At 39.7% G+C, this 26,626-nt stretch overlaps 2 protein-coding genes across 2 annotated transcripts; one reads left to right on the forward strand and one right to left on the reverse strand.

Moving 5' to 3' along the window:
• LOC109233149 (NAC domain-containing protein 14-like) lies at window positions 8,512-13,677 on the forward strand. Its single transcript, XM_019398927.1, has 6 exons — window positions 8,512-9,043; window positions 9,826-10,106; window positions 11,690-11,995; window positions 12,107-12,481; window positions 12,608-13,081; window positions 13,162-13,677. The coding sequence occupies exons 1-6, from the start codon at window positions 8,824-8,826 to the stop codon at window positions 13,441-13,443; spliced, it is 1,938 nt and encodes a 645-aa protein (XP_019254472.1). The 5' UTR covers window positions 8,512-8,823; the 3' UTR covers window positions 13,444-13,677.
• LOC109233640 (uncharacterized mitochondrial protein AtMg00810-like) lies at window positions 14,535-15,692 on the reverse strand. Its single transcript, XM_019399517.1, has one exon. It carries the CDS (start codon window positions 15,690-15,692, stop codon window positions 14,535-14,537), a length of 1,158 nt encoding a protein of 385 aa, XP_019255062.1.

A 26,626-nucleotide genomic window follows, 5' to 3' on the forward strand; every position in this document is an offset into this window, starting at 1 on the left:
TTTCATGCATTTCATGATTACTTACTTTCTTATTTTCATTTTATTTGCTTGCTAGTAGTGTGTAACTTCTTGTTCTTCCCATTTTTTTCTTTGAATTACTAGTCTAGGTTAGATTTCCTGTTAGTTCTTGTGTGCTGAACATGATTAAGGATTGGGTAACTGAGTAGGGACAAGTAGGAGTAAAAAATTGAACAAAAAATGGACAAAGCATGAAAACCCTAACTTAGTGCCCATAAACCCTAGCTCAGCGCGGACCGCGGTTGCTCTTACGCGACCGTGCTGCCCTGACGCGGTCCGCGTTGCATTTTTGTGCGGACCGCGGTGCTCTTGTGATTGCAAGATAAATGTTTCCAGTGCGGCCGCATTACTGTTTAGTGCTGTCCGCGCTGGTCCACCGCGGCCGCGACCCCATTTTATGCGGACCACGGTGGGAGATTCAGAGAGTGGTGATTTTGGGCCGTTGCCCAGCGCGAACCGCGATCACTTTTGTGCGGTCCGCGGTGCCTCCAATGCGGCCGCACTCCTGTTTTGTGCGGTCCGCGGTGCTATGTTCTGCAACCTGTTCTGCAACTGTGTACTGCAATTATCTCTGCAATCTATTTCATTCACCTGTTTCACTGCATGTGCTTAAACTAACAATGTTAGATGCTTATCTTTGCAGATAATGGTTAAACAAAGGGGAGGCAAACAATCACAACAACCCGGGAGAGGTGGTTCCTCCCGAGGGGCTGAAGGAAAGAGAATAGCAAAACTCACTCCCCAGGCTCGGGAGAACATAAAAAAGACCCAGAAATTGATAAAAGTTGCTGATAAGGTTGCTTCTCATTCGTCGGGGAGTGAGTATGTGCCCTCCAAAGACATCTTCTCAGATTTAGTCCCAACTCATATAACCGAGCCCCTCCACCTAGTTGATACCCCTCCACCAATACCCACCTCCAAAAGACCAGTGAATGTAGTCTCGGATTCATCTGACGAGTCCGCAGCCGGTAGTGGGAAATACTCTACCTCCCCCACAGCTTCATTATCTGGGGAGAGTGCAGGCAGAGGTGAGGGAGGTGAGCCTCAGATTGGGCGAGTTGCACGGACTAGGAAAGCCGAAGAGTGGGAGGATAGATTCGTGAGCCAAGTGGCTTACCACAAGTTTAGGGAGTGGTGGCCGGTGAGGAAGTTGATACCGGAGAGGAGTTTTATTGACACTGACCTCTTACCCCACAACCCTAATGTGCAGAGGGAGTTCAGAACTAGATGGGCCTGGGAGTTTTTCATGGAGAAGTGCATCGCTGCTAATAAGCACATGGTCAGGGAATTCTACTCTAATGTAGCTCACATTGTCAAGGATACCAAGGTGACCAAAATTAGAGACAAAACAGTGATGTTTGATGGAACATCTTTAAATGAGTATTTGGGGTTCCGTGATGAAGATGAGTCACTTTATTTGGCTAAGTTAGGGATGGGTGAGGAAGTCAGTCATTGGTTGGCCCAGTACTTGGCAATCCCAGGTACTGTGCCAGAGTGGTTGCAAGCAGGGAAGAAAATATTCCGGAAGACCTTCAACTTTGAGGCTCGAGGGTGGTTGACATTTGTATGCAGTCGGGTGGTTGACCGGTTGGGTTTCATCTACATCCTCATTTTCCTCATCATTTTCTAAGATAGTTTGATTAGGATAAAGAGCATTCATAACTTCTTCATTTAATTGTTCACCTGGTGCAACATTATGGCAAAATTCACTATCGAAAAATTGAAAACAAGGGTTATCACTATCAAGAATAATAGGAGCAGCAGGACGGGTAATAGGTCTGGGTCGGGGAGCCGGGGGAAGGGTAGTAGGTTGGAGACTACTTTCACCAATTTTAGCTTTTCCCTTACCACCAAACATTTTTTTCAAAGAAAATGCCATATTAATTACAATTATGCAAACTAAACACACAAAAATATATTCTTAAAACTTAAGAGTTGGAACGAGTTTACCGAATTGCCGAACAACTTCTTGAAAATTGAAAATCGTAGAAGACTTGAAGACTTGAATACTTCAATTCACCAACTTCACAATTTTTCACGAAATTGCAATAATAAAATAAGCAATTATAGAAGAGAAATTAGATATAGATTGAGAGAGATTGAGATAGATTGATGAATTGGTGAGTAAAAATGAAAGAATGAGGGGGTATTTATAGTTGAGAATTGGAAAAAAGTGTAATTATATAAAGTTTGGGGTTAAAATAAAGTTTGGGGGCCAAATGGCTATTTTCTAAAGTTCCAAACGGTTGAAAATTAAAGGCCAACGGCTAGATTTTAAAATCTGACCGTTGGTCTTTTTAAAAGAAAAAAATTTTTTTTTTTAGAAAAGAGCCGTTGGAGCCCGTTAGGACCGTTAGGCCCGGTTGAACCGGCCCAGGACCGCCTGCCGGTCCCGGGCTTAGCGGTCCCGGTCTCGTGGGCCTCATGCAAGGGACCAGCCCGCCACGGGCTTTCTACACCATCAGGGACCGGCCCACCAGGACCGGCCCGCCGGGACCGTTTAGCCCGTTAAGACCGCGGGCCCGGTCGGGTCCCGGTCCCAGACCGGTCCAAGTTGTCCACATTGTCTATCACTATTCAGACCCAATCAGCACCTCAGCCAGCTCAGATTCCTCAGTCTATTGAGGATACTTTGAAGAAGCTCCTGGAGAACCAGGAAAGAATTATGAAGACACGGGCTACTTTGACTACAGCTGTGGAGTCACATGGCAAGGCTCTGAAGGAGCTTGCCAAGGAGCACAAGAAGATGAGGAGATCACGGGCTTCCAAAGAGTCTGTGAAGCAGCTCAGGGCAGATGTGGACAAGCTATTGGCAGACCAAATACCTCTAGACCTGCTATTCGGGGACCCAGCCCCAGACCCAACAGCACCAGTAGCAGAGTCCCAGCAGGAGCAGGCACCCAGGCAGCCTAGGAAGAAGAGGAAGCTCCCCAGCACAGCGGATGCAGTTATTAAGGTGGCAGTCCCACAGGAGGCCTCCTCCAGTTTGCCTCAGGATACACCTGACATCCAGCCGGTCCAAGAACAGGCCCCAGTCCCAGCAATTGAGTAGCAGGAGGCCGGGAGCCAGTCTGAGGCTTCCGCACATATGGAGGACTTGGGGACCACTGATGATCCCATGCAGACAGACCAGGCTTAGGGAGCCCCTATATCCTTTCTTATGCCTTTTTTGATGCTTAGTTTGATAGTTGGCATTGGGGACAATGCCAGCTTTTATTCATGGGGGTGCGCCCTACTTTTTTGTTTATCTGGATGACTGTATATATTTGACTCAGTTTTGTTCCTTTTGGTTGATTTTCTATTTAGTATGTATATAACTTTACATTCAGTACTTTTTATCTTCTATTTTGGTCTGTATGTAAAGTTAAGTTACATTTTGTATATATTCATCCCCCGTTTGTATATTCTAATTCCCTATTGTAAATATTAATTCTATTTTCTATTTTCGCAAAAAAATTTTGTTTTTGGCTTTATAGTTAGGCTCGTAGCCTCTTGTTTTGTTTTTGACGCTTCCAATAAGCCCTTGGTTTTCTTAAGGCCACGGTTCTTTCCAAGGGTGGAGTATTGTGTGAACCGGATGGCTTTTCCCGATGATGGATGGAGTGACAACCTTCTTAAGGGTTTGAGTCCGTTTCTTTGATTTTTCTTTTGTTTTTGATAGTTGTAGTTAAGGGTATCTCAAGCAAAGCTTCACTTGGGCCTAGCACATTTGCCTTTGATCCCATGGTCAAAGACATAATGTTGTGTTTAGGATGGTGAAAGTTGTGGCTTTGAGACTCTTGCGTTGACCAAACAATCATCATGTGGTCTTTTCGGACCACTGTGTGCTTGAATCGTAACTAAGGTCGTTGTGGGCCCTCGACTCGATGTCTTTAGCAATCCCCTAGCGTGTGTGGTGAGGAATCGAATTATGAGTCCAAGTCCCGAGCCAATGGTCTAGAACTTGCCCTGAATGTTTGTTGAGGCGAAATCCTAGGTGAAATTTGACTTGAGAAGTGATTATAGGCTCTCCTTGATCCGAATGTTAAGTTGAACAATTCCATAGCCTACCAAAGAGATGATCCCTAGTTAACTCTTTTGAGCCTTAAACCTTTTTCTTTCAAGAACCAATGCTACAAGCCTATACCCGTTATAAATAATTACCCTCTCTTGGCACCCAAATCTTCCCTTGAGTAATGGCAAATGTCTAAATTTGGGGGAGAGACAAGAAAGGAAACAAAGTGGTAGAAAGGTACAAAAGCAGAAGAAAAAGGAAGGCAATGAAAAATCAAGAAAAGAAAAAGACAAAAAAAAAGTCCAATGTGAACAAGAATAAAAAGGGATTCAAGGAAAACAAAAGTGAAAAAGGTGTGAAAAAAGTAGAAANACTTGAGGTGTTCCTTCATGAGCCACTTGCAGAGTGTCCCATATTTCCTTAGCAGTTGTACAGCTTTGGATCCTACTGTATTCGTCTGGTCCTAGACCACATACAAGCCACTTCTTGGCCTTAGCATTTTTCTCCCACTTCCTCAGGTCCTCAGCAGTACAATCAGCCCTTGTTTTTGGCACATCAATTCCTTCGGCATTCTTTTTAGTGGTTGCTAGGGGACCATCAGTAACTATGTCCCAAAGTTCATAATCTTCCCCTATAATGTGATCTCTCATTCTATTCTTCCACCAAGAATAGTACTGACCATTGAAAAGTGGAGGTCTGGCAGTGGACTGCCCTTCCCAGTTCCCAGGTGGTGCACTCATTGTTGATCTTCTCCTAAGGTGTTAGCCTCTTCAAGGATAACCTGCTCTGATACCAATTGATGTTCTAAACGTCAATACCACACAAGAGGGGGGGGGGTTATTTGTGTGGTACCCAATTTTCGCTCTAGAAGAACCTGGTTCTTCTAGGTGTACTAACTACTCCTGTTTGCGGAATAATAATTACAGAAATAAAGAACAAAGAGATTTTTACGTGGAAAACACCTGGCTCAAAAGGTGAAAAAATCACGACCTACTACTCAGTAGGATTTTCCCAAACTTCCACTAAAATCACTGAGCCAAAACATCATTTACAAAACTCTTGTAAACCTAAGGATTAACTCTAATCCCGTTGTGGCAACCAGCCTCTAACTGCTGCGACAACTTCAAGTTAACTTTAACTTGAATACTTAATATACCTATTACAATTGCTTCTAGATAAAGATGAAAGGTACAATATGAAAACACCTACTACAATTGAACTAGAAATAAAGAAAGACATATAAAACTCTTTATGGAGCTGGTTCATGTAGCTTCTGGTTTGCACACTTGAATCACACACGAACTGCTTGCAAAAAGCCTTGCTATTTTGTTCCCAATTCACGTTTAACTTCTGCGTTTTTGTGCAACCCATTTAATGTGAGAACATCCTGCAATTTATAGAGTTAGTAGATGAAAAAATAACTAGAGTTCTGATGCAACTCTTCCTTGGTGGAAGAGTTCTAGTTGATTTCAACTTCTAACTCCTTCCCTATCTTGGATAGTGTTCTCTTTGATTAAGGACTCCTTCTCCTTATCAATTATTCAACCTTTTCGATCAGGAGATATTAAATACACCAAGTTAAGCTTATCTCCTTCACGTGCAACCCACATGCTTGAATCTGCCCGTTTTTGTGAACCTGAGGGATGGACCACTGGATGGACCTGGTTCATGTCTGAGTTCCTTTGTCAGTCTTCAAAACTAACCTTTACTTGGGCCAACAATACCTCCTACTAATGGCTAAACTATTGCTTATGAGAATAAAGCTTGATGTGTTGGTCTAAGATATTCTAAATTGCATACAGCAGCACTTGTATGCATCAGACCAACAATATATGATAAGTCCTCCCCTCACAATTGGTTTAGGATCAGAAATCAAATATTTATACTATTTTTTGATGTGTGGTATATGATTAATTTCTCTACCACAATACACAAAGATATGTTTCCCAAAGAAGATCGGGATATATGTTAGTTTTTCTAACATTTGGGGGATGGAATAAACAGCTGAAAAATATGCTATATGAATCGAATTATCATTAATATGATCCTCACTTAGAAGATAATTCAAGTCAAATGCCAGAAGCATTGCTGATCCAAAATTAAATATCATATTTCAGCTGCAAATGCTTCTATTAAAATTAAAGTCCATGAAGGATAGAGTTTACTGTACGCATGAAGTGTGGTAGACCAATCGGTTCCAAAGGTAACAATCCTTGAAAAATGATAGGATCTAATGATCATAATGAGGAGGAAATAAGCTCTAGAAGAGCCCACGACATAGCATTTCATGAAACTCCCGAAGAAGTTCAGGTACCTGAAAATAAAGAAAGTGATGAGATCTCAACAAGTTATGCACTTGCGTACCGATACAAAATGATCGTCGAGGATATATTTGATACAATATAGTGCACAATATTGTAAAATATTGTGAGGATCGGACCTGTAGTCCAGACACCTGAAGATGTCATGCCATTTAGATGCAAGGCATAGCCTATATGACTCATTTGATCAAGTCTATATGAATATCCTAGAAGGATTTAAAATGCTTGAAGCATGTAATTCAGAGTCTTGAGAAATGTACTTGATCAAATTACAAATATCTTTGTACGGTTTAAATCAATCTGGGCGCTTGTGATATAATCGCCTCAGTGAATATTTGCTGAAAGAAGGTTACATAAATGATGTTATTTGTCCATGTATTTTTACAAAGAAAATGACATCAGAATTTGTTATACTTATTATTTACGTTAATGACATAAATCTTATTGGAACTCCAGAAGAGCTCCAAAAGGCAATTGAATATCTTAAGAAATAATTTAAGATGAAAGATCTTGGGAAAAAAAAAATTTGGTCTGCAAATTGAATATTTAACAGACGAGATCTTTATCCATCAATCTGCCTATATAGAAAGTGTCTTTAAACGCTTTTACATGGACAAAGCGCACCCATTAAGTACACCAATAGGTGTTCGATCACTTGAAGTGAATAAGGATCTGTCCCGACCTCCAGAAGAGGATGAGAAACTCCTTGGTCCTGAAATACTGTATCTCAGTGCCATTGGTGCACTTATTTATCTTGCTAATGCTAACAAAGGTGGTGCAGATCGTATTGGTTATGCAGATGCAAGTTATTTATCCAATCCCCATAAAGCTCGATCTCAAACCGGCAAGTAGAGAGTGTATGGTTGAGATCAGTGATTCATTTTATTTGAGAAAAAAATAGATTGGAATGCAGAGTCTCAAATATTTGAAACGTGATTTTCTTCAGGGGGGGAGTAAAATACGCGCTGTACTTTTTTTCCCTTACTAAGGTTTTTCCCACAGGGTTTTCCTTATAAGGTTTTTAATGAGGCAGCCAGCAATGCGTATTACTAAATAGTAAGATTTTAACGAGGCACATTATCTTTTAATGAACATGCAAGGGGGAGTGTTATAAATATATATATTATGGATGTTCATTTGGTACTCCGTTGTAAATAAACTTCCTGAAGAAGTTTATCCATATGGGACTTTGCTGTAAATATATTTATCTATTTAGTACTCTATTGAAAATAAGCCTCCTGAAGAAGCTTATCATTTCGGTACTCCGTTATGGATAAACATTACCCCTGGTAGAAGATTATCTATATCTGGTACAGTAACAACTTACAAGCAACTTACAAGCAGCTTACACATCAGCTTGCAGTAGCAGCTTACACAGCAGCTTCCTTTCTTCTATAAATAGAGAAGATTTCAGTTTATTATATACATTAGTTTGAAGTTGAGTAATATCAATCTCTCTCTATACTTGTCTTCGGTTTATTTACTTTACGGTCTTTATTTTATAACAATATTGAATTAGTTCATTAGTATTCAGCTTTATCGATGTTGATGCAATTTTTTAAAAACAAATCAAATAAATTACTCCCTCCGTTTCATATTAAATGAGGTACTTTCCTTTTTAGTCTGTTCCAAAACAAATGACACATTTCTAAATTTGGAAATAATTCAACTTTAAACTCTTTCATTTTACCCATTTACCCTTAATGAGAAGCTTTTATAGCCACATAAATGTCATGGCCCCATAAACTTTTTACCCATTAAGCTTTTAAGACCACAAGTTTCAAAAGTATTCTTCTTTTTTTTTAAACTCCGTGCCAAGTTAAACTATATGAAATAGAGGAAGTACCGTATAGTTTTGTTATTATCTACACTTCACCACACTATAAATTTGAGTCAAGCTTTCAATTTTCTAGAACATTCTTAATAGTAAGCAGCGTAGCATCTTGGTCAAGAGGAATTGGATCATGAATAGACTTCAGAAAATTATTGGTCCGACAGGCATTACTTTTACCTTTATTATTAGTTCGTAAACATAACATAGTACGCCATCATATACGAGAATGACATTATCAAACCTACGTGTTCAAATGCCATTGGCTCTATGACTTGCATACCCTTTATCTTCTTCGTTACGTTTCACAAGATATTAATCAAAGTGATTTTCGTACTATTCTACGCGGTATATGCAGCAGAATCCGAGAATTAAAACGCGGTCTCTTTCTTTATCTTTGCTTGGGTATTGGGTTTCTTACAAAATCACAGTCACATCACTCATATGTCACTTTCTCTGATGTTTCTTCTTTATTATTCGTCTATGGTGAATTTTCCAGGAATCTTTTTGTAATTCGTTAAAAGGGTTCTCCACATCATCCATTCAACACCCTTTTATTAGTAGTATTTCTTTTTCTCTAATTCAGCTCAAATCAATAGTCCATTATTTCACCTTTTTTTTTCTTTTTGGATTTTCTATTTTAAGTTTGAATTTTGGTGATGGCCGTAATTGCTGGAGATAATGCGATCGCCGGACTTCCGGTGGGTAAACACTTGGGAGTTCCACCATTGAACACTTTACCTGTTGGATATCGTTTTCGGCCCACGGATGAGGAGCTTGTGAATCATTATTTGCGCTTGAAGATCAATGGTTGTGACGACAAAGTTGGTGTCATTCGAGAAGTTGATATCTGCAAATTCGAGCCCTCGGACTTGCCTGGTCAGTTTTCGTCAACTTTTTCACCCCTTCTTGTTGTAAATGCTTTTTTCTTTATTTTTTTAGGTCATTTTTTTGTGTGTGCTGTTGTACTAGTGCTCAGCAAATTCATGAAGAAATCGAATTTTGGGTGTGTGGGGGGGTTGGGGGGGAGGGGAGTGAGGACATATTCATTAACTAGTCAGCGAAGTGGTTTGAGTTATGATTCTTATTGATCGGTATTCAACCCCTTGAAAGTAACAATTAGATGGGACAAAGGGGCAATTTGAATTGTCCAACAAATTTGATTCCTAACTCATCCTCTCAAGATAAAAAAGATTGTAGCTTAGTTAGTCTTACTCATGCTGATTAACAGCTTTGAGGCTCTAGATCATCTGTTGACCTACTTTTGATTTTTTTAAATGTAAGTGTAAATTTTTTTCTTCCTCATAGTTGGAAGAACTGTGCTTAGCATTGTTTTTGAGTGCTTTTGACCCTTTTTCAGTAGGACGTCTTGAAATGAATAAACAAAGCTAGATAGCGTAAAATAATCAAGGTTTTCGTTCCACCAAATATCGCTTGTAGCAATGTGATTCCATTTGGTATACTCTGATGATGTTTATTGTATTACTATTTTTTAATTTTAAGGAATTCAAGGTGCAGCTTTCCCTGCACCCACACTTTATTTCTGTGTAGTTACAGCTCAGAAACTCGGACAACAAAAAAAAAACCTTTCTCTTTGTAGCGTTGAAGTTCATAGGATTAAAAGAGAACATAATTGTATAAATTGTTTCAAATTTTCGCAGATTTGTCTGTGGTAGAGTCGAAGGACAATGATTGGTTCTTCTTCTGTCCCATAGATAGGAAGTACCAAAATGGGCAGCGATTGAACCGAGCAACAGAACGAGGCTACTGGAAAGCTACTGGTAAAGATAGGAATATAGTTACTAAGAAGGGGGCTAAGATTGGGATGAAGAAGACTTTGGTATACTACATTGGGCGAGCTCCTGAAGGGAAGAGGACTAATTGGGTGATTCATGAATATCGTGCAACTGACAAGTCATTGGATGGTTCACACCCTGGACAGGTTGGGCTTCTGAAATCTCTGATCTCTCTTTAATTTGAACTTCTTTTTCATGTATCTTGGTTTTTGGATAATTTTATTTTAGCTTGAAAAAGGTTGGTTGTACCATATGTGAAATTGTAGGTTAATTTAATCTACTTGAATGTATGGTGGTATATCTGACGGTCTTTTGACTCAGAAAAATGACGTCTTAAGGTGACATGAAATCAATAGTGTTTACTTTAATGGAATGGAATATGATAGGCTAGTTAAAGTATAGACTTATAATGTTTACATTCCATTCGTATGGACAGCACAGTTCCTACATAAGGCAAAGTTAATTTACAATAAGTTATTTTATAATCCTTAATTTTATCTGATCCTACTCTTCAACTTGTCAGACCTATCCAGTCCTCATTTGACTTGTCAGACCTATTAGTAAGAGGATTCCTGTCCTATGTATCCTCTTGCACTTAGACTTGGCCGATGAGATGTAATTATATGAGGATGAAGCTATCTTGTCCTCTGGTAATTGTATGCTATCTATGACAATCAAGCATCACTTAATGGTGGAAAAGGGCGAGATAGAGTTCAAAATTACTTTATCCCGGATCCTTTCGAAGTTGTCCAGTTCAATATCAAATTGATGGTGCTCCAAATTACCAAATTTGTCGTCATCAGCGTGTGCATTGAAGAACAACTAGATTATAAATGTTGGATGAACAAAAAGGAAAGATTATTTATGACATAATATTCTGTTTGTGATATGGTTTTATGAAGTCTTAGCCCATGTATGAATTGAACTTTCGAATTACAGTAGCTTATGATATTAGGGAGCATAAATTCATAGTTATAATCCTTCTTTTAAAACCTCAAAATGGATATTCTTGAGCGTAACTACATTATATATTTGAAGTGTCGCATATATTCCAAGAGTTGCTCTACTGAATCTTGGCTTCTCTACTATATCTTGTTGTATGTTTGTTCAACTAGAAACTCTGTTTATGGTATGTGTTTTGACTTGGCGAATCCTGTTAGTAGGTCATGTATGAATCACAATTCTTGAAATGCTAAAATGTTTTCTTTTTTTTTTTTTTTTGGGGGGGGGGGGGGGGGGGTTTAAATCGGGATTACTTACATTAGTAGCATGCCAAGATAGTGGTAGAAGCATGTCGTAATTGGGTGTTTGGCTCACCCACAATCATCTATCTAGCTATCACAACTATTTTGTCGTATTAGATGCATCAGATTGATAAATGCATAAGTAGAATCCTTTATTATAACCGCAAAAAAGATTTTGCTGAGCATCTAAACCCATTATTATGATTGCACGTTTATTCTGTAAAAGAGCTTTAATAGGTTTGATTGACGTTTCTTGCAAGAAAAGTCGCACTTCTAGCTTCTTCTCTGTGAAGAAATGTTTATAATGCTATTGATACACAAACTAGTAACAAAAATCAGAGAACTTAAAGTTTAGATGTCCCTGTCAACAACTGCGCATCAGATGCTCCATTGTTAGATTTGATCGTTATTAGCTTATGTTTCTATTCCCGTTTGTGATGTAGCTCGTAATTTGGTTCGTATTGGTAAACATTTTTCTGGTGCAGGGAGCCTTTGTGCTTTGTCGTCTATTTAAGAAGAATGAGTTGATGCAAGATGAAAATGTTGAAAGTTCACACTTGGATGAGGTTCAACAGCTTGTTTCTTCTCCTGCTGTTGGAAAATCACCTGATAATGAAATATCAGATGCAGTGGCTCCATCTCCAATCATGGAAAGTGATAGTGATAAAAGCAATCCACCAAAAATCTCTGGACGCGAAACACATGGCACAAGATTACCTATTGAAAGTCGCGGCGATAGTTGCACTGTTGATGATACTGAAGATCAGATGTTGGACATAACATCAGTACCAGTAAGTAGACTTATTACAATTTTCTTTTTTGTCTTATTTTAAATATTGAATTTTTCATGCAGACAATTGATTAAACTAATATTCTACTTATTTTTTTGCTTCATATTTTAGTCGGATCCCGAATTAGAGAAATTATTGGAAATCTTTTGTGACACTTCACCACAGCATCTTGATTGGAAGATCTGCTCCCCGTTGCATGCACAGTTGCAGGTGGAGTTTGGATCTTCATACTTACATGTTCCTGTGATCAATGAGATGAGCCATGATCAAAAGGATGTCCAGTTTCAGAATGGAACAAATGCCTTTGATATTAATGAGTTTTTCAACTCAGTTCTTGACAGCTCTGATGAGCTTTCCTATGAAGATTCTGGACTGGAATTGAGGACAGTCCAGTTTGCATCAAACAGTATTAACACTATAACAAGGTCACCAGTTAAGGACTTTGGATTGTGTAGTGAGTCGAAGGCACAAGTTATGCAAGAGCCAGTAAGTGGAGCTCTGTAGGTGTCTTTCTTTTACGTGCAATTGCAAGTTATCTCAAGACATCAGTTACTTGAAAATTTAACTGTTTTCTCGGAAAACTGATGATCTGCTGATGCTCTTTTATCCCAGGTTGGGACAGATTTATTTGAACCCGAGGTGCTGTGGGGAAATTCTGCGCAGACTGCACTAATGAGAGAGGTTAATTCTGTTGCAACTACAGTGGAAGAGGCGTTTGCGACACCTAATGTTAGCAATGATCACTCGATGGGGAATCTTGACTTCCTTAACAATGACTACCCTGGAGATGCTGCTTTGCCTGCTGGTTCTGGTGGAATGCAGGTCCCCTACTTACTAAATGTTGAAGACTCAAGCGCTTATAGCACTGTAGGCAGCGATTCTGGTTTTGGAACTGGAATAAAACTAAGGACTCGGCTCAAGCAGAATCAACCTGATGACAAGCAGTTTGGATCTGGAATGCAAGGAACTTCTCATAGAAGAATACGTTTCCAAGTGAAACTTCAAGCTGGAAGTGTTGAGTGTCGTGTGCCTATTGATTCTGATAAGGGTGGAGCAAATTACAAAGGACTGTTAACTGTGTCTGAGGTAAGTCTCTCCAATCACTCACAAAAAAAAAAAAAAAAAAGGGTGACAACATTGAAATATATTATAATTGGCATGTGCAGAGTGATAAATTCTCCATTGAAGATGGTTCTAGTGCTGGAGCTGCGATCTCCAGTGATAAGACACAGGATACCATATGCAAAGAATTTAAAGGGTATGGTCAAGTGGCTGAAGACTTGAGTGCAAATGTGAAAGATACAGATGATTTTCCAGTTGATGAAGCTTCAACGACGGCAGCATTGAGTTCATTTTCATCAAGTTTCTACATATCCAAGGCACTCGTAGCTGTAAGTGTAATCATAGTCTTCTTAGGAATTCTGGGGATATGCTTTAAGCTGAGATAGTCTGCTTCCCCAAACGTAATTTTGTACATAAGTTGTTGATGGATGATAAGAGGTACTCGCGGTAGCATGAAGCCGCTTACTTGTTTTATTGATTTTTATCTCCTTGAGATTATAGCTGAGGAGCTCGAACTGAGACAGATTGTAAGTTAACAGTAGTATAGTTTACAACTGGCTTCGTTTTGTACATTAGTTTCTGAAATAGTATCATGTCGTGTGTGGATTTCAGTTAATTTAGATCTTATCCAACGATTTGTATAATACGATCATTATTTAGAGAGTCAAATGACTTTTTCCCCTTATTATAAATGTTTTAGCCTGATGTTTAAATATATTAATTATAAAAACGATGACTTAATGTACTTTTTATTTAGTTTTTGATTACATAAAGAGTTTAATTTATATAAAATATTGTTCTAAAAAGTTAAAGTAAAAAAGTTAGCTAAGTTTTACCTTTCGCCCTCATGCTCCTAGCTTCACTTGAGTAACTCTAACAAAAATCATTTACCGAGTGGGCCAGTGGTCGAATTTAAAAACATTCCAAAGCTGAAATGAGAAACTACTTGCCAATTTTTCTCTAATAACCGTGTTGTTGATTGATTGGAATTTGGAATTGACTATATACAATTTTTTTTTTTTTTGGTAAGAGGGAAACCAGCAGCCGCTACAACCTCTGCCCTTCGGGTGAGCACTCGATGGTGCTCACTGGGTGAACCTCCCCTGTGTAATAGCCTCCAAACCACACAATTGAGGGGGATTCGATCTCAGGCCATCCGTATTTCTTCTATTCAAATTAGAAGTGAGCGAAATAAGGCCAACCTCCATTGTTAGCGTATAAGGCCAACCTCCATTGTTAGCTGACCTCGAGCTTCCATGGAGAGAAGAAGAAGATTCTAGAAAGAGAGAGAGAGAGAGTTTGGAAATTTTCTCTATATCTTTGTAACTGTTAAGAGACAATGCATATATACACGTGTGGGAAATAAAATCACAGCTAATGAATATAATGACTATACTACCCTTCTACAACTAACTAACTAGCTGATAAATACAATACACTAACATACTACAAAAATACAATAATCGCAATACCCCCCTCAAGTTGGAGGTGAAGGTTTCACTGCCAACTTGTGTAGAAGATCTGAATGTTTGATTCCTGTGAGAGCCTTTGTTAGAATATCAGCTAATTGATCATGAGTGGAAATGTGGTGAAGTGTGATCAAACCATCATGCAGTTTATCTCGCACAAAATGACAGTCAACCTCTATGTGTTTTGTCCTTTCTTGGAACACTGGGTTCTTAGCAATGTGTATTGCTGCTTGGCTATCACAAAATACTTGAATGGGATCAGTACATGGGACTGTGAGTTCCTCCAATAATCTTTGCACCCATACCAACTCCCCAACCACCTTTCTCAGTGATCTATATTCTGCCTCTGCAGAAGATAATGAGACAGTAGTTTGCTTCTTCGACTTCCAGCTGATGGGGCTTCCTCCAAATAACACTAAATACCCACTTACAGATCTCCTTGAGTCAGGACATGCTGCCCAATCTGAATCACAGTAGGCTATGATCTTGTAAGAAGGATCTTTGGACAGAAAAATGCCCAGAGTAGGGTCTTTCTTCAGATACTTGAGTACATGTATAGCAGCTTTCAAGTGAGGCTCTCTTGGTGTCTGCATGAATTGACTTAGGTGTTGTACACTGTATGCAATGTCTAGCCTTGTGTTTGTGAGAAAGTTAAGCTTTCCAACTAGCTTTCTATAGTAGGATGGATCAGACATCAAAGGGCCCTCTTCAGCTTTCAGCTTGGTTGATGAATCCAATGGAGATGAGACAACAGAATACCCCATGCAATCATATTCTTTCAAAAGATCAGTGATGAACTTCCTTTGGGAGATCAACACTCCATCATCTTTGTAAAGCATCTCTAGCCCCAAAAAGTAGTGTAATTTGCCTAAGTCTTTTATTTTGAATTGATTGTGTAGGTGAGTCTTCAGTGCTTTAATTTCCTCAAGATTAGTTCCAGTAAGGATCACATCATCAACATATACAGCTACAAAGACTGATGACTCACCTTGCTTTTTGTAGAACAAAGAGTAGTCATTAGTTGAATGCCTAAAACCTCTGGAGTACAGGGACTCTGCTAGCTTGTCATACCACTGTCTACTGGCTTGCTTAAGAACATATAAGGACTTCCTTAATCTGCACACAAGTTGTGTGTCCTCTACCTTCAGACCCTGTGGGATCTCCATGTAAACCTCCTAATGCAAGTCTCCATGCAGGAATGCATTGTTGACATCCAGCTGGTAGAGGTCCCATCCTTTCTTCACTACAGTGCTAATCAGGGCTCTAACAGTGGTCATCTTTACTACTGGTGAGAAAGTCTCTGTGTAGTCGATCCCAGCTTCTTGTGTATATTCCTTTACCACAAGCCTTGCCTTGTATCTTTCCACACTGCCATCTGCCTTGTGCTTTATCTTGTACACCCACTTGCACCCTATGGCCTTCTTACCTGCAGGTAACTTAACTAGATCCCAAGTATGGTTAGCATATAAGACATCAAATTCTTGTGTCGTTGCTACTTTCCAGGCAGGATTCAAGGCTGCCTCCCCATAAGAGTATGGTTCACAATCATGTGAGATGTTCTTAATTAATTCCTGACTATCATGGCTTAATGTGTTGAAAGACACAGAATGGTTATTTGAGAAAAGGGCAGTTAATGAATTATGAGGTGGCTGGTGTTCAGGATTTGTGGTGTTGTTTAAGTGACTGTTTGTTTGTAGGTTTGGTAGTGTGTAGATATAGTCTTTGAGGTGTGAGGGTGTGCTAAGGGTCCTGCTTGATCTTCTGGGATAACTGGTTGCTTGATCAACAATAGGTTCCATATCATGTGGTGTTTGGTTGGATGGTGTTGTATGTAATTCTGGGTGCACTTCAGGTGAGTTTGGTTCTGGATTTTGATTTTCATATGGAATGTGATTTGGTATATATGTAGAGTGTGACAGATGGTTGATGTCTGGCGTATCAGATATGGGACTTTCAGTGACACAAGTTGGTGCATCCCTATCATGGTTGCAATGACTGTCAAATGAATTTATTGTGGAATGAGGACAACAGGAATTATGATTTATCATGTCTAACACAGAAGAAAAAGAAGAGTGTTCATGAGAAATAGCAAAAGGAAAAATATTTTCATGAAATATAACATCCCTGGACACATGTACCTTCTTTATGGCCAAATTGAGAACTTTGTACCCTTTGATCCCAAAAGGATACCCTATAAACACATGAGGGGTAGCTCTAGGTTCAAATTTGTCTTTATGAGTTTTGAGTGTAGTGGCATAACACAGGCAACCAAAGCTTCTAAGGTGTGAATAGGTTGGTTTTCTTTTATAAAGGAGTTCAAATGGGCATTTGTTGTTAAGAATTGAGGAAGACAGTCTATTTATCAAATATGTAGCAGTTAGAATACACTCTCCCCAGTATTTCATTGGCAATTTGGATTGATGGAGTAGGGCTCTGGCTGTTTCTAATAACTACTTGTGTTTTCTTTCAACCACACCATTTTGCTGTGGTGTATATGGGCAAGTTTTCTGATGGATTATGCCCTTTCCTTGGAAATATAACATGGCTTCATTGTTCACAAATTCCAGCCCATTGTCTGACCTAACGACCTTAACTGATGCATCAAATTGGTTTTCAATCATGGAAATGAGGGCTTTGATGGCTTGGAGAGTGTTACTCTTACTACTCAAGAGATGAGTCCAGGTTGATCTACTAAAATCATCTACCATTGTAAGAAAGTATTTATAATTGTCATGTGTTGTTATGTGATAGGGGGACCAAAGATCTATGTGCAAGAGTTCAAATATTTTGGTGGTAGATGAAGTTCTTTGACTGAAGGGTAATCTTGACTGCCTTGCCATGGGACAGACATGGCAAGTGAATGGCTGTTTGTGGGAAAATTCAACAGGTATAGTGGAAATGGTTCTCATTTTCACAAAAGGTACATGGCCTAGTCTGTTATGCCATAGATGTTCATTATTATCTTTATGAGATGATAAGGATAACAGAAGAGAAATCTCATTAGAGGAAGAGTCAGTTTTATTGCTTGAGTGAAGAGTATTTATATTGACATTGTTGTGTGACTGAGATGACTTATTTACACTTGACAAGGACTTCATAGTTGAATTGTGACTCTTTACTGTATATACAACATCAGTCAATGCAAGAAAACAAGGATGAGAACAGAGGTTCACAGAAACAGAAAAGGAACCAGACTCTGAAGATCCATGACACTCAGGGCAAAGGAAGTATAATCCACTTCTTGCTTTACCAATCTCCAGAGGCCACTTCATTGAAGGGGCCTGCATCATACAAAGGTATTTGCTAAAGTTAACTATGCAATTGAGATAATCAGTTAAGGAATGAATAGAGATGAGGTTGTACTTGAAAGTGGGCACATAGAGAACTCTAACTAAGGTTAACATGGGACCAAGGGATGCATCTCCAATTTCTGTCACTTTCACTCTATATCCATTTGGTAGAGTGACTAGGAAAGGATAGGGTAAGGTTCTAACATTTTTTAAAAAGGACTTTCTGTATGTCATGTGATTTGAGGCTCCACTATCTAATATCCATAGGTCAACAATTGATTTAGAACATCTACACACAGTTGTTTCAGCAATCTCCTTATAAGTGGAACAAGCTAGAATACCTACGAAGTTTGCAGCTCCACAAGTCATGTTGTTGTCGAGGCCCTCTCCTGTGTTTCTCCCAGGAGATTTCTCCAGCAAGCTAAGCAATTGATTTTACTACTCCTTTTTCAAGCTCTGAAGCCCCTGGCTTTGATTTCCTCCTTCCATTTCCTCAGAATCTACATGAGCATTTGCAGCAGATGCGATATTTCTCCCCTTTATGAATTTAAAGTCTTGTGGAAAGCCATGAATTCTATAGAAAATGTCCCTGGTGTGTCCTGGCTTTTTGCAATAGTCACGGAACATCCAAGCCCTAGCAGGTGGATAGCTTGGTTTGTTAGGATTGTATGAGTTTGCCCATGCATTACCTCCCCTCTGATTGTAGTTTGTTCTGAACTTAGCATTTCCAGGTCCATTTGCATTTAATGAAGTTGATTCCATAACTAATTTGTTGTTCGGCCTAACCTCTCTCTGTTTTTCCTCCTGGATCAGGATAGAGAAAGCCTAAGCTATGTTGGGCAATGGATTCATCATCAATATACTGCCTCTCACAACTGTGTAAACTTCATTTAGGCCCATCAGGAACTGAATCAGCCTACGATCCTGCTCAGCCTTTTGCATATTCGCCTTTGCGCCACAAGTACATTGGCAATTGCACTGTACATGTGCATTCAAGGTGTTCAGTTCTTCCCAAAGTCGTTTCATTTTTGTGTAGTACCCTGTGATATCCAAAGTGCCTTGACTAAGGTCTTTCTTTCTGCAGTTAATAAAATTTCGCTCCATTAGTCTAATCATACCTATCCTCCAGTTCCTGCCACAATTCCTTAGCATCATTGACATATTGCAAGCTGTCAGCTAGATCCTTCGAGAGTGAGTTCAAAATCCAGGACGTAACCATATCATCGCAACGAGCCCACCGGTCGTAGGTCACTTCATCGATTTTAGGTTTCTTACACTTTCCATTGACGAATCCGACTTTGTTCTGTACTGACAAAGCCCTAAGGACTCCTCTTCTCCAGGATCTATACCCGATTCCGTCGAAAACAACAGGAACTAGCGTTGTTCCGGCACTCTCTGACGGGTGCATGTACAACGGACTAGTCGGATCCATGTTGCCAGTTGTGTTTTGAGTTTCCTTGTCTCCAGCCATTGAACGAAGTGAATTAACAGAAGATCGGAGCAATTGATTACCAAAATTTTGAAGAAATTGGGTGAGAATTTTCAGAAACCCCTTTCGTCAAGCGTGGGCTTGTATCTTTTCGAATTGAACAGTTTTTGAGAGTAGAGAAGGAGAGAAGATGAGCGATTAGAGCTGTGCTCTGATACCATGTCAAAATGAAGCTAGCATAGGAGGCCAACCTCTATTGTTGGCCAACTTCGAGTTGCCATCAAGAGAAGAAGAAGAAGATTCTAGAAGGAGAGAGATTGGGGAATTTTTCTCTATATCATGTAACTGCTAAAAGACAGTACATATATACACGTGTTAAAATAAAATCACAGCTGATGACTGTAATGACTATACTACCCTTCTACAACCAACTAACTAACTGATAAATACAATACACTGACATACTACAAAATACAATAATCTCAATAGTTTTAAATCAAATTCAACCTCTTAAAGATTAGTTAAGTTGGAGTGGAGAGTAAAGGGATCAAACCAAATGGAAGCAATAAGAAGAGAACGTTCAAATTGAAGAGAAACCAAAAAAAAAAAACTTAAAATTAACTTTCATTAATGCATATGAAAAAATAATAAAAGTCGTCGATATTAATTGTACAATGTATTGGAATGTGCTATATTAAGGTGTTATTGTTGCAGTGACCTATTTATTTGTTTACTGTTTTAAATAGTGACACCGCTTGCATAAAATCATGCGTACGCCACTGAATACACTCACTACTCCTACTATCCCATCCACCTCCCAAACAACAGCTTCTCCGCCCAAATCCACCCAACCACCCAACACAGAATCTCCTTGGAAAACAGTAAAATTTTCCTACAAAGCAAAATCTCACACCAAAGTTATCAGCATAACAACAGACACTGCCCAACAACTCCAACAATCCTCCATGGAACAGCATGCTACGGGTGAAAATTCCACCCCCTTCAACACAGAGGAGAAGCACATGCGCAGCCCAGGTAAGTCTTCAAACCCTCCCCAACAAACTACCGCCTCATCTAATCCACGTTTCTTTAATTCTAATACTCTCTCTATTTTCCATATTAATGAGAATTTAACAGAAATTAATCAACTCCAACAGTTATCTATTCATACTCCTAATCTTTTGCCAAATACCACTCCTACTTTAATTACCAATACACCTAAGGTTACTCTAGAGCTTAACCCTATCCTTCAAACCCAAACCCCCATTGGGCCGACCCAATTTTAATTTCCAATTAATCCAAACAAAATTTCGGCCCCTTCCATAACTAACAGGCCAAAACCCTCTTCTATTACCCACAACCCATAACACACCCCACAACCTACTGAAACATCTCCACATGAAGACCTTATTTCCACCCAAGTGAACCCAGACCTTCCACCACAATCATGGCTAGAACAAGGACTCCAAGGCCAAGCTCTCCTCTTTCGTCTCTCAATCAACGACCAGGAGATAATCATAGTCCTGCAAAATCCATCCTACCTAGCACAGATAGTTTCGGAGGGAATGCGCCTGGAAATGGATGCATTTGGATGCTCCCATTGGGAAATGAACTCTCCCCCACCTCACAACTTCTTCCACTGTAGGAAATCCCTTTCTACCACCCCCCACTCTTAGGACAAATATTCACACCCTGGACCCCTTATCAGAACCTCACCATTCCAGTAGAATTCTTGACACCAACACCCAACCCAACGACTCCACTATTACTCCTCCCTAGTCCCTTGAATCCTCCTGCACCATTACCACTAGAACTAGACGTCGAAATACAACAACAAGATCTAGCAGCAACTTTATTGGAGCTGAGAGAAACAAGAACCTCCCAAGCAACACTAGACACTCTTCAAAGCTTTGTTCTAAAAGAACCATATGCCAAAAAGAAATTCATCTAAAATGTCCCACAAACATGACCAAATGTTCCCTCACCTTCCGTCACACTCTCAATCCAGCCATAGGGAAGTACTTGATAGTTCTTATCCCTACTCTTTTGCAAGCGACAACTTACCTGCAGAACATGCCACTAGCTCTCTCTCCGGTTGCACTACTCCAAGCTCCCCCTTAATCATTAGAGGATACCACCCCAACTCAAACATAAATGAACTTTATGCTTTGGAATTGTCGTGGAGCAAATAATAATGATTTTCGTCGTAATTTTTGCTCATTACTAGACTATCATGGCCCGGCTTGTTTGAAACTCACATGCATGACCATACTGTGTTACGTGATGATTTTCATTTCACTAACTTTTATGAAGTTCGGACTACGAGTCAAGCGGGTGGTATTGTGCTACTCTGGCATGATAATTTACTAGATGTTGAAAACCTTGCTATGACTGAACAGGAGGTACATGTCATGATACAGGTATTTCCAACCCTCAAAAGTGGTTTTTTTCCTCAATTTATGCTAGTCCACACTATCACACACGTCAATTATTGTGGCATAATCTAATGTATTTAGCTGATACTTATAAAGGTCCTTGGCTCGTTGGGGAAAATTTCAATGAAATCTTGCGCTCTACAAAAAAATTTGGTGGCTGCCCAATTAGTAATCCTCGTTCGAACCGGTTTGCTGACTGTTTAAATTATTGTCATTTAGTTGACCTTGGATATACTGGAAGCAAATACACCTGGACAAATAAGCGTCACTATGGTAGAAATATATTAGAGAGACTTGACAGAATACTTGCTAATTATGATTGGATAACTCTATTCTCTGAAGCATCTGTTCGACACTTGCCTAGAACACATTCCGACCATAACCCTCTACTTCTCACCTTCCACTCCCTGCACCCCCAACAAATAAACCCTTTCGTTTTGGAACTATCTGGACCTCTCACCCTGACTTCATCCATATTCTCCACCATAGCTGGCATTGTCCGACAAATTTATTAGAAACTATTGACTCTTTTACAAAAGATGTGAGGAAATGGAATAGAACCACCTTTGGTAATATTTTTTATAGGAAAAAAATACTTGTTAGCCCGTTTGGACGGCATTCATTCCTCTCCAAACTACCCTACTAGTAGATTTCTACAAAACCTCGAAACAAATCTCTTACAGGATTACAATACTATTCTACGACAAGAAGAAGCATTCTGGAAACTTAAATCCCACATCCATTGGTTACAAGACGGTGATGCTAATACAAAATTTCTCCACACGTGTACCCTCCAACGTCGTAGGCAAAATCGCATCTCTGCCCTAAAAGACAGTACTGGAAGCTGGTGTTTCGATGCACACCAAATTCGCTCTACTATTTTTAAGTATTATGAAGGTCTTTTCACTACTGACCTGACACTCTCCTCCTTGAATCTTTCTAGTAACTATCATACATGTCTTACACCAAATCAATATTCTGAACTAGTTCAACCTTTAACTGATAAAGAAATCCTCTCTACGGTGAAATCTTTCAAACCATTCAAAGCCCCGGGTCCTGATGGCTTACACCCCTACTTCTGCCAACATTTCTGGGATGATATCGGTCCCAAAGTAACAGCTTTTTGCAAAAATGTTTTTACTGACTTTACAATTCCTACCGATATTAATAAAGCATACCTTTGTCTTATTCCCAAGGTACGCCATGCCTCCACTATCACTTAATATCGACCCATGGGTTATGGTCCACTATTTATAAAATTATTACTAAAATTATAGTTCAACGTATTAAGCCTTTACTAGTTAATGTTATAAGCCCCACTCAATTTAGCTTTCAACAAAATCGTCGAGCAGCGGATGCGATTATTGTCCAAGAAATCATCTCTCACTTTAAACAGAAAACTGGTAGGACGAGCTACATGCTCCTTAATCTTGATCTTGAAAAAGCATTTGACCGAATAGAATGGTCTTTTATTCGTCAAGCACTTCACTACTTCAACTTTCCGCCAAATCTCCTAAAACTTATTATGTCCTGTGTTACCGCGTCCTCCATTTCTATTTTAATAAATGGCACTCCTACGTCCTTTTTTAGTCCCTCCGAAGGAATAAGGCAAGGTGCCCCTCTCCCCTTATTTATTTATATTATGTATGGAATTATTCACTCGAAAAATTGACATGGCCGTTGACTATCAACTCTGGAAACCGATTCAAATCGCTCGAAATGGCCTTCCATCTCACATCTTTTTTTTCCAGATGATATGATTCTTACCGCTACAGTATCTACGAAGAGTTGCCATATCATTATTGATATCCTCAATGACTGTAACACTACCTCGGGTCAAAAAATCAACTTCGAGAAATAAAAAATATTCTTTTCCAAAACCTCTAGGCAGTGTGATTCAACATGCGTGAAGGCACTACTTTTGAAAAATATCTAGGATTTCCCATCTTCTCAACACGCCCCTCCAAACGGGATTTTTAATTCCTCATAGACAATTTCAAATCTCGACTGGCGGGCTAGAAAACCAAATTTCTCACCACTGCGAGTCGCACTACTTTAATCAATTCTACCCTTAATAGCCTGCCTAACCATCTCATGCAATAAATTAAATTACCAAATATGTTGTTAATTAATTAGAACGTTACCAACGCAACTTCCTTTGGGGAACCACCGTTATAAAAAAAAATACACCTTCTGAAATGGAGTAAAATCACCACCCCTAAAACTCGGAGTGGTTTGGGAATACAGTCAATACACATTAAAAATAACTCACTTTTCACTAGTCAAGCTTGGCTCCTTTTGCAAAATCCCTCATCTCTTTGGGCACACACGTTACTGTCCAAATATCTACCCTCTGGCGCAAATCCCCGTTCACATACTTCCTTTATTTGGAAAAACCTAACTACCGATTGGCTCCTCCGTCAAAACGGACTTCAATGGATAATAGGGGACGGTCAGCGTATTAATTTTTGGACGGACTCTTGGCTCGTAGCAAATACATCACTATGAAATCTCATATCGGGCCTACTCCCCCTATAATCATTGTCTACAAAAGTTAGCACCTATCTCTCTTCACACTACTGGGACTTCTGAAATTTACCATTCGAATTACCTAACAGCATCACAAGATGTATCCATGCACTATATATACCCTCTTTTACTCAACCCAATGACTCATTCGTTTGGTCCCTTACACCTCACGGGAAGTTCAGCGCCAAATCACTTTACCATTCACTTCTCCCTCCTTCTAGTGAACCTTCCTTTAAATGGCTATGAAAATTATCTCTTGCCCCCAAGATAAAACACTTCCTATGGCTCTGTTGCCATAACAGACTACCCACCAATGCCTACTACAATCACATTGGGCTCATTCCAAATGACACCTGCACCATTTGTTCCTCAGGCCCTCTGAAACTATCCCTCATTTTCTTTTTCAATGCACTGATGCCTCCGTCTCTGGACAGAACTTTCCATGCACAACCACCTCTCTACAATTAATTACCAATCCTCCTCACCCATACTTTGGTTACAACGCTTTATAAATCACACTCCTTCGCAAAATACTCTCCACATCCCAAACTCTATCGTCATACCTTTCTGCCTTTGGCATATCTAGCTTAACAGAAATGCATCCCTTTTTCGATATCACAAAACACCCGTAACCTCGACATTTGTCCTTCACAAGACTGCTGAATACTATTACGTTGACTTTTCACATAATCCACCACTACCCGAATTAATGTTCAGTTGAAAAACTTCTGCTGAAAATTTTCACTCTTCAAATTTTTGAAACAAACGCCAATTGGCTTACCACTAAAGAGGGAAGATGAATTGCGTCGACCTAAGATAATAGATACTGAAATTAGATCCTACATTTTGGTGGCCTACTTGCCGATATCTTTGGTTGTTTGCCGAAAATTTAACGCTGTTACTTTCGGCACCAAAAAAAATGAAAGAAGCATTAAATGAACTAAAGTTATGCCGATTACTACTATAATAAAACCAGCATTAGACTATGTTAAACAATAATACAAAATTATAGGAAACAATAGTAATTGTCTAGGATTTGATATTTGGTAGTCTATATATGTATGGGTCAGAATCCGACCTCACGATAATTAACGAAGTTAATCCCGTCTTAAGCTAATTCATGATTGATTAGTGGTACGACCACTCAGAATTAACGGTATTCAACCCTTATCTGATTTGATCAACAAGGCAACGGCCCGTCCGTCATCATGAAGGCGAAACCCCAACGTGGTCACAGCCACTTATTGCCAGCTCACGAAGCTCACAGCTATAAATACCAAGAGAGGAAACCCTAGAAAGGGGGGCTTCTTCTTCTTTACTATTCAAGAGGGAGAGAAAGATATAACGATACACATATTATGAGAGAGTAGAACACCATTGTAAGGCTCTGAACCTCTTCATTGAGAGGCAGGCCAAATCAACATTATCAATAAAGGATTTTAATGTTTCTCCTCCTAACTCTGAGTACTTATTTGCGCATCTTTCATTTGGTCTAATGGATTATTACGGTTTGCTATGATTTTTCCGTGATTTATTTATATTGTTTACACTCATAAGGTATATGATAACTTTTGAGCAAATAATTTGGCGCCGTCTGTGGGGATTTCCTAGCAAAATCGCGTAGTTCTTCCCTGGACCAAAAGGAAAGAAACGCCAAACTCGAAGGGAAACTCGAAGATCTCAAATCAAGATCCAAGTCCTCTCTCTCTCTCCGATCTCAGATAGTGCAAACAAAAAGAAGAAGAAGCCCCCCCCCCCCCTCAAGGGAGGATCTCTGTAAAGCATCTCCCGCATCCCCGATACGGGCTCCGGAAACCGACACGGAGATATCTCGAGCCGAGAGTCGCTTCAAGACAGCCTACATACCCCGATTGGGAAGACAACGTATAAGCTGCTCAAGGTCTCGAATCAAAACCGAGCTTCAGCACCCAATACCCACAGCGTGAGACTCAGGCTATGCGCCTTCGACATCAAAAGTGACAAAGTTCAACAACAGTTGAACTGGGACTCAGGCTACGCGCCTTTGCCATTAAATCAAGGCCATGCGCCTTCGCCATTAAGTTCAACTACGGTTGAACCAAGACTCAGGCTATGCGCCTTCGCCGTTAAATCAAGGCTATGCGCCTTCGCCAGTTAGTTCAACTACGGTTGAACCAAGATTCAGGCTATGCGCCTTCGCCAGTAAGTTCAACTACGGTTGAACCAAGACTCAGGCTATGCGCCTTCGTCATTAAATCAAGGCTATGCGCCTTCGCCAAGAAGTTCAAATACGGTTAAACCAAGACTCAGGCTATGCGCCTTCGCCATCAAAATTGACAAAGTTCAACAACAGTTGAACTGGGACTCAGGCTAAGCGCCTTCGTCATTAAATCAAGGCTACGCGCCTTCGCCAAGAAGTTCAACTACGGTTGACCCAA

The sequence above is a fragment of the Nicotiana attenuata genome, chromosome 10 (assembly GCF_001879085.1).
Source record: "Nicotiana attenuata strain UT chromosome 10, NIATTr2, whole genome shotgun sequence".
In the NCBI taxonomy this organism is placed as follows: domain Eukaryota; kingdom Viridiplantae; phylum Streptophyta; class Magnoliopsida; order Solanales; family Solanaceae; genus Nicotiana; species Nicotiana attenuata.

Coding starts and splice junctions, on each gene's coding strand:
- LOC109233149 (XM_019398927.1), top strand. CDS start 8,824: ATGGCCGTAATTGCTGGAGATAATGCGATCGCCGGACTTCCGGTGGGT. Junction 9,044..9,825: donor CGAGCCCTCGGACTTGCCTG/GTCAGTTTTCGT, acceptor AAATTTTCGCAG/ATTTGTCTGTGGTAGAGTCG. Junction 10,107..11,689: donor ATGGTTCACACCCTGGACAG/GTTGGGCTTCTG, acceptor TTTCTGGTGCAG/GGAGCCTTTGTGCTTTGTCG.
- LOC109233640 (XM_019399517.1), bottom strand. CDS start 15,692: ATGGAGATCCCACAGGGTCTGAAGGTAGAGGACACACAACTTGTGTGC.